General features: G+C 41.3%; 1 protein-coding gene across 1 annotated transcript in view; it reads left to right on the top strand.

Moving 5' to 3' along the window:
• The window catches only part of TTC29 (tetratricopeptide repeat domain 29), a 135,917-nt gene that overhangs the window by 70,408 nt on the left and 48,836 nt on the right, over positions 1 to 16,673 (top strand). Inside the window, exons 8-9 of the mRNA XM_027795212.2 lie at positions 6,845 to 6,968; positions 13,069 to 13,300. Of these exons, the coding sequence (XP_027651013.1) occupies positions 6,845 to 6,968; positions 13,069 to 13,300 (356 nt within the window). The remainder of the gene's footprint in view (positions 1 to 6,844; positions 6,969 to 13,068; positions 13,301 to 16,673) is intronic.

The following is a 16,673-nucleotide window of genomic DNA, read 5'->3' as shown; positions in this document are numbered from 1 at the left end:
TTAGTATTTAAGGCATTCTTCTAGAAGAGGAACATTCTGATTGATTCAAGGAAAGGAGGAACTTGCTTTCGTATCTAGGATCAGGGATTTAACTGCTAATCTATTGCACAGGTAAAGACACCCTTCTTCTGGAAAATGGCTGCTGTGGTATTTTTTATAAAACCCATCTGGTAGTTATTCCCTAAGAGTGTTAACCAAATTAAACACCTTATATATGTGCCTGCTTTGAAAAGCTTTAGGTGCATGATAGGCATAAACTGCTCAGCCCTGTAAAACATCATGATTCTCAGCACCTTCCAGTCATTTGAGAAACTTTTATGTAGGAAGGTCTGGGCACCTATGTATCATAGAATCATGGAATACTTTTCGTTGGAAGTCATAATTAAGAGGTGCAGGAAGAGAGGTTACCAGTGAAGACTGAGGCAAAAAAGTTGTTGAGTACCTCAGCCATCTCTCTGTCCGTTGTTACCAGTTTTCCAGTCTTATTCATTTGGTGGGGTGGTATGTTTTCCTTGGCCTTCCTTTCCTGGCTTACATACCTGTAGAAGCTCCTGTTATTCTTTGCAACCTTTGCCAAGTTCAGCTCCAGCCATGCCTTGGCCCTCCTAACCCCTACATAACCAGGCAGTGTCTCTATACTCTTCCCAGGATACCTGTCCCTGCTTCCACTGCCTGTGCATTTCCTTCTTCCTCTTTAGTTTGACCAGCAAGTCTCCACTCATCCATGCCAGTCTCTTGCCTTCCTTTCCTGATTCCATACACCTGGGGATTGAGAGCTCTTGCACTCTATGGAAAGCATCCTTAAAGATCTGCCAGCTCTGTTCTGCTCCCTTGTCCCTGAGGGCATTTTCCCTCAAAGTTCTAAAAATAGGGGTCCTATTGATTAACTCCTTGAAGAGCTGGAATTTTGCTTTCATAAAATTCGGGATCCCAACTTTACTTTTTGCCTGACCCATATCCCTCAGGACTGTGAATTCTTCTACCAGTGCATGATCACTCCAGGCCAGGCTGCCCCCAGTCTTGACATCACCTGTAAGCTCACTTGTGTTGGTGACTATTGGGTCCAGTATCATGTTCCCTCTGGTAGGGCTCTCTGTTACCCGGCTTAAGAAGTTATCCTGAGTGCATTCCAGGAGTCTCCTGGATTGCCTACAGCTCGCCATGCCACTTTTCCAGCAGATGTTGGCGTGGTTGAAGTCCCCAGCAGGACGAGCCTGCGAGCGCGATGCCTCCTGTAGCTGGAGTAAGGAGGCTTCATCAATAGGCTCCCCTTGATCGGGCAGCCTGTAATAGACACCAACCACAAAGTTCCCTTCGTTGCCACTGTCTCTAATTCTTAACCATAGGCTTTCAACCTGCTCATGGCTGTTCCTCAGACAGCCTTCATTTCTTTACATACCCCTCTGCCCCTCCTTCCTCACCTGTTCCTTTGGAACAGCCTGTAGCCATCAATAGCTGCACTCCAGTCATGGGATTCACCTCACCAAGTTTCTGTAATGGCAACTAGAGCTGGGTCAGAACTGGATTCTGTCATTCAGTTGACCAAAAATTCAACTGTTCTGGATTTATGCTCAAAAAAATCTCAAGTAAGATACAGAAATCTGTTTGTGTACATGGGCCTTACATCTTCTTGAACACTTGAATTCTATGACTGAGAGTCCTAGAGACTTGGGAAGTTTTCATCCATTGTCTTCATGAGGCAATTTTATAGGGAGCTCTCACAGACTGGGAGACACTATGCCATAAAACCTTTTAATTCATTGTTTTAAGTAGAAATAGATAAAATCCATAATTACTTTTACTATTACTATATCACAGGCAGCAAAAAAGCTGAGTAGGCCGTAAAGTATCTCTGACATGAGAAAATAGCATAAGCAACATTTGAATTGGGTGTGTTAAGGGAGCCGGCCAAAGCAAGGCTGCTTTCGATTATCTTTGAAAGGCTGTAGCAACTAGGGGAGGTTCCTGTGGACTTGGAGGTTGCAGACATCACTTCTGTCTTCGAGTGAGAGGACTGAGGAAGTGTCAGGCTAGTCAGCCTCACCTTGATCCCTGAGAAGCTGATGGAGCGAGTAATCCCAGAAGCAATATCCAACATGTTAAGGACGAAAGGGTGATTGGATTTAAGACAGGGAAATGGTGCTTCACCAACTGATACCCTTTTAGATTAAGACAACTGGCTTGGTGGATGAAGGGAAAGCAGTAGATGTTGTTTCCATCAATTTCAGCTGGGCTTCTAACGCTGTCTCCCATAACATCCTCATACACAAGCTGGTAAAATATGGCTTAGATAAACAGACCGTGAGGTAGACTGACGAGCAGCTGAGCTGCTGGCCTTCAAAGGATTGTAAGCAGCAGCATAAAGACCAGTGAGAGGCCAGTCACTAGCGGTGTACTCCGGGATCAATACCGGCACCAATACTGATTAATATCTTCATCAATGACCTGGATGGTGTGACTGAACACACCCTCAGCGTGTTTGCAGGCAATGAAAAAGTGAGGAGGGTTGACCGACCCACCAGGTAGGCGGTTGTGCTGCCATTCAGAAGGACCTCTGCAGGCTGGAGAAATGGGCCGATGGCAGTGCCGTGAAGTTCAGGAAAGGGAAATGCAAAGTCCTGCACCTGGGGAGGGATAAGCCCAGGCTGCAGGCTGACTGGGTGGAAAGGAGCTTGGCGGAGAAGGACCTGGGTTTCCTGGTGGACAGCAAGTTGCTCGTGACACAGCAATGCACACGCATGGCAAGGATGACTGACGGGATCCTGGGCTGCATTAGGCAGAACGTCAGGAGCAGGTTGAGGGAGGTGATCCTTTGCCTCTACTCAGCACTGGTGAGGTCACCCCAGGAGCGCTGTGTCCCATTCTGGGCCCCCCAGTACGAGAGAGAGGGACACGGTCGAGTGAGTCCAGTGAAGAGCTGCAAAGATGACTAAGGGGCTGGGAACACCTGCCCCAGGAGGAGAGGCTGAGGGAGCTGGGACTGTTGAGATCACAGTAGAGAAGGCTCAAGGTGGGGTCTTACCAGTACCTCTTAGGCAGCAATAAAGAAGAGGGAACCAGGCTTCTTCTCAGTGGTGTTCAGTGACAGGACGAGAGGCAATGGGCATAAATTGAAATACATGAGATTCTGTTTAAACACAAGAAGAAAAATATTACTGAGAGGGTGAATGCTGGAACAGGTTTTAGTGTCTCTGTCCTTCAAAAGTCACTCAAAACTCTACTGGACACAGGCCTCCTCTAGTTGACCCTAGTCTAAGCAAAGCAAATGGAGATTATCTCCAGAGATCTCTTCCAACCTTAACTATACTGTCGTTCTGTGATCTTTGTCTTAAGCAGTCCTGCTAGACAAAATCCCTTTTGCCATGTAATGGCCTCTAATAGAACATTTTCTGTAACCCAGTATGATGGATATTGCAGGCTAACCTACTTTTCAAAATTCAGAAACAGAATTTTTCATTAACAAAATCATGCTGGTCCAGCTCTATTGGTTCTTCCTTGGAGGAGGAAAGGACATAGAAAAGTGGTTTTAAAAGCCAATGTAAAGAGAGACATTAAAAAAAAAGAAGTTGTAAGCTTCTGTTTACTCTCACAACAAACTTTTGGATATTTACTTATCTAATGTATAGCAAACAAGCAAATTTCTAGAAAGCCTGTTCAGAAAGTAATGGATAAATGCATGAATAATTACTGTTGGTCACAGAATCTCCATGCTCCGCTTGATCACTTCACCTGCATTTTTACCTGATGTAGGCTAAACTTGTGCAAATCATTTAAAATGTGATGGATAATGTCTTTAGAAAGAAAAGATTACTGTTTCCCTAAAATAATGCATTATAACCATAATATCTGTGAGAATTTGCACTGGTTGCCTTGTGACAGGTTGGAAAAAGTGGCTGAGCCCTCCCAAATTGTTCAGAATTTGCCTATGGCTTTGGAATTTTTTGTGAAATCTTTGCTGCAGATGTTTTCACAGACCATGCAAAACTGAAAATCTCTATCATATGCATTTAGGCATGTCATTTTCCAGAGAAAAATCTGACATAACAGCATCATGTTCTTGACTTATTCTGCCAGTGTCCACCATGGTAATAACTTCTTGTGGACACATGATTTATACATCCAATTCAATCACATGAGCAATCCTATAAAAGGTGCATATTTTCATAAAAGTCTAATAGGGGTAAAAATCTCATAGGGCATTTTAGCATGAAACTGGAAAATGAGTTGCTGTAGATATGTAATCTCTTCTGCTGAAGTCATCATAACTGTTCTGTGGGATCATGAATGGCTATATCTTTAGGAAATTACATTTTATGCATTTAGGAAGGTGATGTCTAAGGAGATAGAAAGTATATGGCTATATAAAATAACATGTAGATTTTTGAAGGAACTATAAAATACTAGCCCTTTGAGGAGGAAAGACCTGTTTATCATCTTACCGGGTCTTGTGCAGCATAAAGTGTTCCAGTAATCCTTCTAGCATACTTTAAATATCTCAGGATGTAGTGCTTTTAAAAGTACTTCCTTTGAAAAAATTGTTAAACTGTACCAACCAATTGCTAGTTGGCATAAGTGAGGTTCTAACAGCGAGAAATATCTTTCTGATATGTATCAATTTGATTTCTGTTTGCTTGAAAGAGGTTATATGCCCTAGCAATTTTCTCTTTTCTATATGTGGAGCATAGGTTTTTATGTGAAATATAAAAAATGGCCAAAAATACATCAAAACATTTCTATTAATTCATGAAATTAAGAAAACCTTTTTACATTTTCTCTTGTCACTGATTCCATTTGCTTTATTACTTTCAGCCTCTAGCCCACAAACTTGGTGGCACAATCAACAAACCCCTTAGTGGCTGTTTCATCTCTGCTCTATTTGATTTCTCCACTCTGAGTAAATGATTAAGTTTTCATGCATTGGTTCAACCAAAATCTATGTTCACTCAACCACATCCTTTATTGATTACTTCTACTGCAAACAGTAGGCCAAGTGTGATATACATAATTGGACAGTTGTCAGGGGATGTGGGTGTTAACAGTCCTGTTTTCCCAATTGGAAACTGGAATCACCTTGATACACAAATATTCTGCACTGTTTCATTCTCATTCCTTGGACCAAGGAGTCCTTTTCCTCAGAATATATGTTTTTAACTCTCAAAGGTCTGGTTGAATGGATTTAATGATTATACCATATAATATGCTCTTCAAGTTGCACCTGTGCACTGCATATAGAAAACCAGAAAAACTGGAATTAATATTTGTCTAACACTTTAACCTTGTCCTTTAACTTATATAAATCATATGCTGTATTTCTGTGGGGAAACATTTGGTTTTCTCTTCTTAGGAAAAAAATGGTTTTAAAAAAATGTGTTTCTAATTCTAAAATTTAGAAGCCTATTGACATTTGGCTAATGTTTACTGTACAGTATATTTAAAATTCTCATGATATTAAAATACTTAAATTAGGAAACTTCAGTAAATCCAACTCTGCTTAGTGACAACTAAGCTTTACAGTAGCATATACTTGAACATTTCAAGCATGTGGGTTTGCAGCGGTTTAGCATCCTTTTGTAGCAATCTAGCTCATCTCAGTCACATACAGATAATCACTGAAATATTGTAAATTTGCAGCCATGTTTTGCTATTTTCTGTTCTGTGGCAAGCTCTGCCATGTTATAATTACTCTGATAGCATAATACAGGGAATTGCAGACTTCTGCCAGATTTTGAAAGCACACATCCCTAAGATAGTTTATAATAAAAATTATAATGTAAATAAACCCCAGTCAGTCATTTGCTACAGGAATATAAATTTAAGGTGTTTTAAAATGGTGAGAAAATAAATCTTTATCACCTACAGGAACTTCTATTTCTGTGAGCTTCTTAATTAAGACTGGATTTTCTGTCTTGCTTGGTGGCTTGACATTTAGCATGCTACACTCCTACATTAGTGACTCAAGTTCATGGCTAATATTGAGGTCAGCTGCAGTAACACTTCAGCCTTAAAGGGAAAAAGAGCGCAGTGCCTCACAAGCAAACCCAGATGTCTATCTTATGTCTTGTAGTCATACTGCAGAGCTCTTATATTGTTAATATGACTGGCTTTATTAAAAAAAGGAAATCTGCAAATGTTATTGTCAAAGTACATTAGCCAATTTTCCACTTAGATTCAGCTGTGACCTTAGGTTGCTCTGATCTCACTGGGATTTAGGGGTGACACCTGCAATCCACAGTTTATAGGTTTGCCTGTGTGACTCCAGCAACCTTTGATCCACCCAGCCAAAGTGCAGTATTACACCCAGGGAAAGGCTGTTGTCCCCAGAACTAAGGGACGGTGCTGTTATGGAACTGCTGCTGCCACACCACCAGGGTTCTAGAGCAAGAAATGGCAGTTTTGAATGACAGGAGCACAAAAAGCTTTACTGAAAAACTAGCCTTCTTACTTCTTACCTCCTTCCCCTATTTGTCAGGGTGCGAGGTCCAGCTATATTGAAAACATTATCAGCTGCTCAGCAGAAAAAATATTAAAATAATGGAAACTTCAAAACCCCTGTAAAACTATCATCTGCATTTTCATTCATGACCTTAAAATATGGCACAATATTCTGAAGACGTATTTTGTTTTATTTCACCCAGAGGCTCCAGTTCTGCCCTCGGGGGTTCTGTATGGACTAGTCTCATTGGTGTCAGCACAGATAGTGCCTAGACAACGATTTTGGAAATAAAGCCCAGTCGTGGCTGAGTCATCGCAAATTAAAGTTACTTCAGAACAGGGGGGATAGATTTTCAGCATTTGGAAAACCATCGGAGTGAATATCTAATTTTGTCTCTGTCCTTCGCTTCAGTCAGGGAAAAGCAGCTGAAGCTATTAAGTACTTGGGAGAGTTTCTGAAGGCTGCTGAGAATGCTCATCTAAGCCAAAGCCTGGTGGATGCATGTGTTTTACTTGGGAATGTTCACAATGAAAGAGTAAGTACTGGTTGTAGTAATGATGTCAAACAATTGAGTTTAATTCATGATAAAAATCTGGTTTTGCGTATGAAATGACCCAGAAGGATTTGATCCCAGGTATTGCATCTTAACAGAGTTACCAAAGGATAAGATACTGTGTAACTAAACAAAATGTGCCTGAAGTTTTGGCGAAAGGTGAAAATTTCATATTGTATTTAACCCATAGGGTTTTATTCTAGAATGGATCAATAAAAACTCCAAATTCAGATCATGACTAACTCTCAGTGTTGTGAAAAATCTGCATCCAAATCACCATTGGGGACACATATGCCCATAATGAGCCATCAGTTAATGCAAATGAAATTTTATTGTACTATACATTGAAAATCATGCTTTTTTGAAATTAATGTATACTATATTGCATACTAATAAGCAGCTTTTAATCTTAGCTTGATTTCTTTTCTGCATTCTCTCAGTCAAATTTATGAAATGGATGCTAGCAGAAAACAGTTTGCCAAAGCTCTGTGTTGGTAGTGGAAGAGTTTTTTCTTCTGCATGCCTCCATCCAGCCTGATGGCTTTGATTTGGCCTATTTAAATCAATAGATAGGCAGCAACAGACAGTATTAAGCTAGAGATAACTAAAAAACTCCCTTTGTTGTAAGGTCTTTTGAAGTGCTTCTTTCTGACCCATGTGCCAGTGTCTGGTTGTTCCTCTGGAGTGGACCCTGAAAAGGCAGCAGTTCTGCTGGCTGCCTGTCTGGGTAGCAGTTTCTATACTTACTCTGTCCCTTACTGCTTCTAAAGATGTAGCACTTGGTTTTTAAAATCAGAAGGGTTAAAAATAGTACTGCAGAAGTGAAAGATTCGTGTTGAGGCCTTTAACACCTGGTGTAGAGCTGAAATGCTACACAAAAATATTTAGATAAAATAAGTAATAAAAAGAATTCATTCTGCAGGCTGGACAACATGGAAATTTCACTATGAATAAAATAAAAATAGAAATACCCTTTCAAAATCGCCCTTTCTATCTTCTGTTGCCTAGTTTTTTGTCAGAATTTCTTTTCTACATGTAGTATATTGAACAGGCTACATGCCCCTTTTCACTTACACTACTCCAAATGCCTTTTTTTTTTTTTCTGGATTCCTCTTACAGAGAACTCCCACTACCAAAGTTGCTGGCCTGTGTTTGTTTTAAAGTCTTTGAGAAATTGCTGAAGTAACTTTAAAATGGATCTGAAACCTAGAAGAAAGTAGGATGATGTGACGCTGTGCTTAATTATTCTACTCCAGATTTGAAAAATAATTATCTAAATACTGTTCACCTGCTTTTATATTTCACTGCTACTGCCACCATTGCTAATAATCAATTATATGAGAACTGATGTTTTAAGAATTAACCTCTTTTTGATTATTCCCTAAATTCTCTTTCTCATTTCAGAATTTGCTGCCTTGAACTGGGGTAGTGGTGTACAAGGGAAGAAATGTAGTGACTTAATCTAATTAACTTACATAAAATATGTAATTTAAACATATAAAAGAAAAATATCTTAAAGTTTTACAGTACCCTATTTCCTATACCATTTTTTCTGCAAGGTCAGCAATGTTTACCACAACTGAGTCTAAATTAACATTTCCCCTCTTGGATCACTGCCTGCTAGGCATCAGCTGTCATCACCAGCATTCTCTAAGTTAAGTCATTATTAGGGTATTTTTATTCAATTCTGTACTTCCCCCAGTGATACAATTCGCAGTAGTACTGTCCTTCTCATTGAATTAAAGATATCTCTATTTATACCCAGATCTATCCTTGGGGACCTTTAGTAAACCAAGGATATAACTTTTACTGTTCTTCCCAGAGTGACTTTGACCATGTTCACATTGCTCTGTCCATGCTGTTGCTGTGTTTTTACAGTTCCAGCATTTCACTATTCCATCTCACCATCACTGTATTTCTTTCATCCTGTACACTCAGTTCTTGCTTTCTAGTCATGATTGGTTTATGCATGTTTCCTGCTTCCTAAAATGCCTGCGTTTGTGTTATGTGCGCATAGGAGGTCTGATTTCTCCCAATGTGTTAAGCAGGTTGCTTACTTAATACGCAAACTCTGATGGAGTTAGCATGACATGCTCTGTCATTTCCCATTTTGCTTTCCTCAAGTTTCTTAGTCTGATTTTCTGCATTTCTCTCACTAATTGCATCATTTAACCTATTATACTTCTCATGAGTATGTTAAGTAGATGTTTCTGGGTTTTCTGTATTATCCTACTACTTAGCGTCTTTTATCCATTGCTGTGTTTGCATAGACCTAATTCTGCTCTTTGGCATATATTTACTTTATCCAGTTTTATATATACTGCTTGTTTACATAGATTATCTACTCTAGCTTTCTCTCCACTGCATTCCTGATGCATCCTAATATTTTGTTTGAACTTACTAGGTATTAGAGCTGGTTTGCATTTAGGAGAAGCCACTGCAGAGCTGCCCGTGTTATTTCAAGACCACCTTCCTGAGCCTGAGTTAATCAGAACCCACTAAAAGTTACAAGTAGTTCAGACAGTATGAATTACCTCTAATTTTGTAAACAATCTATTTCATTTGCTATCACATACCCACTCAGGTAGTGTTATTAGGTCCCTTTGAAATACCTCAAAGCCTTATAAAAACCTTCCTTTTTTACAGTTTTCAACAATCTTGGCAAAATAATCATCTGATTCTTAAATAATAATTAAATATTAGACAATACTGATACTAGAACATGAAGTTACTGCACACTGCCATGTATAATACTGACACAAAATGTACTACCTCTCAAGCCTGGATTACACTACCTACTTTTAATTAGAGTTGTAATTTATTTCCTCATCAATTCAATCTCTTTGTCTTTAGATCTTTTTCAAATCTTTTATTTATGCTCTCTTTAGGTCTGGTGGTGTTCTACTTTATAAATTAGAAACTTGCTCCTGCAACTCTTCTTTTGACTCCATCTCTGATGGTAACTCAAAGTAGCTTCACAGCTGTCCTGGTTTCAACTTCTTCTTAGTAGCTGGTGCAGTGCTGTGTTTTGGATTTGGTGTGTGAACAATGTTGATAGCACATTCATGGTTTTGGTTGTTGCTGGGTAATGTTTATACTAAGTCAAGAACTTTTCAGATTCTCAAGCCCTGCCAGCAAGAGGGCTGGAGGGGCACAAGAAACTGGGAGGGGACACAGCCAGGACAGCTGACCCAAACTAGCCAAAGGGATATTCCATACCATATGGTGTCATGCTGAGTGTATAAACTGGGGAAGGAGAAGAAAGGGGGGGACATCCAGCATTATGGCGTTTGTCTTCCCAAGTAACCATTACGCGTGACGGAGCCCTGCTTTCCTGGGAATGGATGAACATCTGCCCACTGTTGGAAAGTAGTAAATGAATTCCTCATTTTGCTTTGCTTGCATGCACAGCTTGCATAGATAAGAACATGATGCATGAGATAAGAACATAAGAAATTAAATTGTTCTTATCTCAACCCTTGAATTTTACATTCCTTTCAGATTCTCCTCCCCATCCCTCTGAGAGAGGGGGAGTGAGCAGCAGCTGTGTGGGTGCTTGATTGTCGGCTGGGCTTAAACCATGACACTGGCAAAAAAGAAACATGCAAAAGATAAAAAAATATTCCAAGAAATATTTTAGCTTTTCAGCAGCATCCTTCAGCATATCATGATTTTCCATAGTGTTCTCTTTATTCCTCTTTGGTCAAGAAGTTGAGGAGTTTTCTTCCTGTATCTCACATAAAAACTAGTTCTTATACTTTTTAAAAATTCCTCTTAATGTATTATCTGCTGTAGTTTATCATAGAATGGTTTGGGTTGGAAGGGACCTTAAAGATCATCTAGTTGTTCCAACCCCCCTGCCATGGGGGCCACCACTAGACCAGGCTGCTCCCAGCCCCGTCCAGCCTGGCCTTGAGCACTGCCAGGGATGGGGCACCCACAGCTGCTCTGGGCAGCCTGGGCCAGTGCCTCATCACACTCACTGTAAAGAATTTCTTCCCAATATCTATTGTAAATCTACCCTCTTTCAGTTTAAAGTTATTTCCCCTTGTCACAGAATCACAGAACAATCGGGGTTGGGTGGCACCTCTGGAGACCTCCCAGCCCAACCCCTGCCAAAGCAGGGTCACCCAGAGCGGGCTGCACGGGATCACGTCCAGGCGGGTTCTGAGTGTCTCCAGAGAAGGAGACCCCCCGGCCCCTCTGGGCAGCCTGCCCCAGTGCTCTGCCACCCTCACGGTGAAGAAGTTCTTCCTCACGTTCAGAGGGAGCTGCCTGTGCCTCAGCGTGTGCCCGTTGCCCCTCGCCCTGTCGCTGGGCACCGCTGAAAGAGCCTGGCCCCGTCCTCCTGCCGCTGGCCCTGAAGATGTCTGCAGCCATCGATCAGAGCCCTCTCAGCCCTCCCTTCCCCAGGCTGAGCAGCCGCGGGTGTCCCAGCCTGCCCTCCCCCGGGAGGTGCCCAGGCCCCTCACCCCCTGCGCAGCCCCCGCCGGGCCCTCCCCAGCAGCTCCCTGTCTCTGGAACTGGGGAGCCCAGCGCTGGGCACAGCACTCCCGGGGCGGCCACCCCAGGGCAGAGCCGAGGGGCAGGATCCCCTCCCTGCGCCTGCTGGCCACGCTCCTCCTCACGCCCCCCAGGGCGCCACCGGCCTCCTGGGCCACCGGGGCTGGCTGCCGGCCCAGGGGCAGCTGCTGTGCCCCGGCACTGCCCGGCCCTTCCCCGCAGAGCTGCCTCCCCGCAGGCAGCCCCCAGCCCCTGCTGGTGCGTGGGGCTGTGCCCCCCCAGGGCAGGGCCTGGCACCGGCCTCTGCTGGGCTCCATCAGGTCCCTCCTGCCCAGCTCTCCAGCCTGCCCAGCTCTCGCTGGATGGCAGCGCAGCCTCTGGGGCATCAGCCGCTCCTCCCGCCTTTGTACCAGCCACCAGCCTGCTGAGGGGACGCTCTGTGCCTTCGCCCAGGTCACCGGTGAATCAGCTGAACGGGACTGGGCCCAGCGCTGAGCCCTGGGCAGCACCGCTGGCCACAGGCCTCCAGCTGGGCTCTGCGCTGCTGGTCACAGCCCTCTGAGCTCCACTGTTCAGCCATTTCTCAATCCACCTCACTGTCTGCTCATCCAGCCCACACTGCCTGAGCTCACCTGCGCAGATGTTATGGGAGACAGTGGAAAAAGCCTTGCTGAGGTCAAGGTAGACAACATCCACCGCTCTCCCTTCATCTACCCAGCCAGTCATTCCATCATGGAAGTCTGCTAGTTTGGTCAGGCATGATTTCCCCTTGGTGAACCCATGTTGACTACTCCTATGACTACATATGCTTGTAAAAAGCCCCTCTCCAGCTTTCTTGTAGGCCCCCTTTAGGTACTGGCAGGCTGCTATAAGGTCTTCCTGGACCTCTTCTCCTGGCTAAACAACACCAATTCCCTGTCTGTCTTCATACTCCCTTTTTACTGGATTCATGAATGTTGGATTTCTGCATTCTGCAGGATAGCGAAATTACTTGGGTTTTCTATTTAGCAACAGTTGGCTTATATTTCTCCTACTGTTTCTGTTCTTGTGATTAGGAATATCCCCAGTCTTTGGTATACCCCTTCTTCCCCATAAATCTGTGGGGGGTTTATTTCTGTTCTTCTCCATGTTTTACAGCCATCATTTCATTGTCTTCTTTTTTCCATTTGTAAGATGGCTTTTATAAAATTTGGTATCACAATAGTAAATGAGGACTTTTTCTTCCATAGAGATGTTAAACTTATTGAAACAGTAGTGATAATTTCTAAATGGCCTGGCTGGAATCAGTATTGACTCTTAGCATTGGTATACTTAGATTTGTATGTTCAAAATACTACACAAATAACCAAAAAAAAATTCAGTTCCTGAGAAAGATATGAGCAGTGATATCTGGATTTCAGAGGTTAGGAAACAGCTAGGGAGAGTGATTTGCGTAATACCATGCCATGAGTCATTCTGTGGGCTGGCCTCTCAGCTGCAACATCTCTGAGGTGCCAGAGGAGCGGACTCTAATGTTGAGGTGAAACACAGGTGACTACACTTTTACAATTCTTTTCTTTTTTTTCCTCTTCTTTACTAGGGGAACTATAATGAAGCTTGTGAATATTTCAGTCAGGCTTTGGAGGCAGCAAAAACTTTAAATAATTTGCCCTTAGTGGATGAAGCAAAGATTTATTGTGGCATTGCGAAGGCTCATAAACTGATGGTGGCATTTAACAGCCACATAGAAGCAGAAGATCCCATCAGCCTCAAGTACCTGCTGGCATGGAAGGAGAACAGAAGTGACATGTGCACTGACCCTCTTACAGTCGGTAAGACATTGGTTATGAAACACATTAGTGCTGTATTGTCCTCAACAGTTAAGTCGTTTTTCTTGTAGAGTTTTATTAAATTATTTTCTAGGTTTAATCCTTGTACTGAATGGAGGTTGGATTTACTCCTTTCTGTGCTTATTTTAAAGACTAAATTAAATAGGTTAATGCAGGAGGGAGAAACAGATAGTATGTAGGAGGGAGAAACAGATAGTAGTATTTGCTATGGATGGTAACTTACATTTTTTAGTGTTTTTTTCCAAAACATCATAGTTATGGGCAAACAGTGATGTATTAGTTCATTCAAATATTATTTTCATCTTTAAATAAAATAAAAAATCTTCATTTCCCATCAGTTTTCCAAGTACATCCAAAACCAGGTTCTCTGTTCCTAAAAGTCATTTCTGCTTGATATAGTGGACATAGTTCTGAATTCAGAAAAACATGATGTTTTATTTTTGGCATCCTTATACCTGACATTGGAGGGGAATTTAAAAAAAGCAACTCTGTGATTTCTTCACTGTGTTTCCTTGTCTCAGATAAAAGTAGAGGAGAGCATTGTGTGGAGTAGACCTCTATTTCATGGATTAAATTGTCTTTACTTTTTTTTCCCCTGTGCTATATGTTAATACAAGACAAACTGAATTACACATTATCTCCAAGTATTGATAGTACTAAACTGTATCATGCTGGGGAAGGAAAAGTAGTAAATCTACTCTACCTTAAAACTTTCCTCTCTGCATTCCTGTGGAGAGTGTATATGTGAAATATAGCAGAAATAAATGACAGCTGGGGTAAAGTCATAATATGGAGCTTCAGAGTTACCAGGTCCAAGTTCCCTTAGTCATCATACTCTCAAAGTCAAAGAACTGCTTGTCTGGTGTCTTTTTGTGTATCTTTTCCTCATAGAATTGGAACACTTAATTATAACTTCAGTTGTGAATTGCATATATAAAATAAGTGGTTAATAGCCTGGTAATTGAAGATGTTAGTGGTTTAACAGGAGCCAGGATACCAGAGGCAACACTGGAAGCAACTAAGAATTGTGGAACAAAGACATTCATTGGCAGGGTAGTTCTTTCTCAATGATAATGTGTTTCTTTTTTTCCATTACTATATATATTTATGATTTTTGCCTCAATAAGTGAATAACCAGCACACTCACAGATTTTGTTGTGTGGCAGCGTTAATTGGGTGCATGTCTCCTGCAAGGGATTGTAAGTTTCTAGACCTGTAGTGCAGATGCCAATAATTCTAACAGAGATGGTCAAAGAAGAATCCAATGTCAAGCAATTTTATATGCATTTCATATCAGGATCATTAGCTGTAGCTGATGTAAGTAGAAGGCCAACAAAAATCAACAATGGCAACAGCGGCAACAGCAAAAAGCCAGGAGCCTCAAAGAGATAGGGTGATCTTTCTGTTTTCAATATGCATTTTACTTCTTGCACCTAAAGAGGTTTTCTGTTCAACTTTTATACATCACTTTCTCCAGCCAGTTGTGAAACTCATTTATATCCTGAAATGATATGTGCCCCTTTAAGCTCAAGCTTCATGCTCCTCTTTAACAGTACTTCAGGGATAAAAAGAGTATGATTAGAAAAGCCCTTTATGTCCTGGCAAGCATGATACCAGAAACAAGTTTTGCCTGCTGAGATTCTCTTCCTTCTGTATTTCTGCCTAGTTTACCCTCTGTTACTTTCGGTACTACAGTTTTCATTTTAGTTCCAGTTAACTCCAGGAACCCTGTGGCTACTGCATATTTAGCAGCTCTTCCAGTTCAATATCATTCTTCTCATTAGTGCTCCAAGCTTACTCTCATGATACCCAGATTACATCCAGGAAAACATAGTGTCACACTGTCAGCACAATCTGTAACATTCTTCATGTTTTGTGTGCCAAATCTCTCGTTAGTACTGGCATTACATTTTTAATATCTTTGTCTGGCAAAACATCACCTGGCACCAATTCAATATTAGGATTCACCGGCTTTTTTCAGGTACAGCCTTTATCCTACCTTCCGGGAGAATGTCTGTGCGTCCTATGATGAACTCATCACTTTGCAAGTTCCTGCTGTGATAATAGAACAGTATTTCTAGCTCTTTCAAACAGCTTAACGTCAATAATCTACTAGATTTTTTCTTCAGCCTTTTTGAGGATGAAACAGCTAAAGACAAGATACAATGGTAGCTCTTAATTCGCAAGGGAATGTAATGAAAGCAAGAGGAAGGTAGTAAGTTTTTATTTCTGACTGTTCTGACGGAATAATTTTTCTGTGACAAAAAAATGAAAGTAGTTTCTGTATACTTAGGCAAAAGAAATACTCAGGCTAGTGAAGGAACAATGGCATTTAAATTCAGGTACTGCCATATACCTTATGTCTTTCAACCAAGGCTTATTTTCTAAATCAATCATTTCAATAACCAGGCAGGAAGAACCATTAATTACTCAATTTAGCTCAACATTTATTAATAAAATAGATCTTTTGACCAAAGTTGCTGTGGACAAAAGGGGTGGGATTGTCAGAAAACAGTGTTTATAAATGCAAAGGAGAATGTTTCTGTCTGCTGTATTTGACTCAGTCACCTGACTTCACTTACAAGACAGTTATTTATGCCACTGTGAGATGTCACTGCAAGAACAAATATGTTTTCATTGATCTTTTTATGTTTAGTCAAACGTATAAAAAAATAATTATCAGCAGAATCAGTAGGCAAAAGTGCTTGCAACTCCAGGTTAAAGCCTAAAAAGGAACCCACAGCATGACTAACACCATCTGATAAGAAAACATTTCACAGGTCTTGCTGTGACTTCACTTGTGACTTGCTGGCTTCTGGAAGGGAGAAGAATAAAGGTGTTGAAGGCAGGAAAATTTTGGATCAGATTTTGGATATTGATTACATGAAGTGCTGACCAGGTGTGTTATCTGTGAGTCTGGCAACTCTTTAACTCCAGGTCATTGCATCTGGTGGTGCTGTGCCTCAGCAAGAAACCTTGGGTGCTTGACATCATCTAACCACTTTTCAGAGTAGACTTAAAATGTGTTGTTTTCCTCACACTAAAAAATCTTCAGTTGTTTTCTTATGAAATGTTATGTGCTTTTGACCACAATTTAGATTTACATTTCTTGACTTCAGAGAACTTGGCAAAATTGACACATTTTACCATAGGTCTTCTGTATCTTTTTTGTTGGTTTTTTAATAATTTAATAATAGCTACAAATGCATCACAAATTACTGTCTTACCCATATCATTAATTGTGAAGTCTTACAATCAATGGAATTATCTTGTACTATCAACTTTAGTATGATCAGGACTATTTTGAGCATTCCACACCTGAGCAGTCTTCATCATGATTTAAAGCACATGCACC

The sequence above is a fragment of the Falco peregrinus genome, chromosome 2 (genome assembly GCF_023634155.1).
Source record: "Falco peregrinus isolate bFalPer1 chromosome 2, bFalPer1.pri, whole genome shotgun sequence".
Taxonomy (NCBI): Eukaryota; Metazoa; Chordata; class Aves; order Falconiformes; family Falconidae; genus Falco; species Falco peregrinus.
Note: the sequence above shows the minus strand (reverse complement) of the source record. Positions and strands in the feature narration are given on the sequence as shown.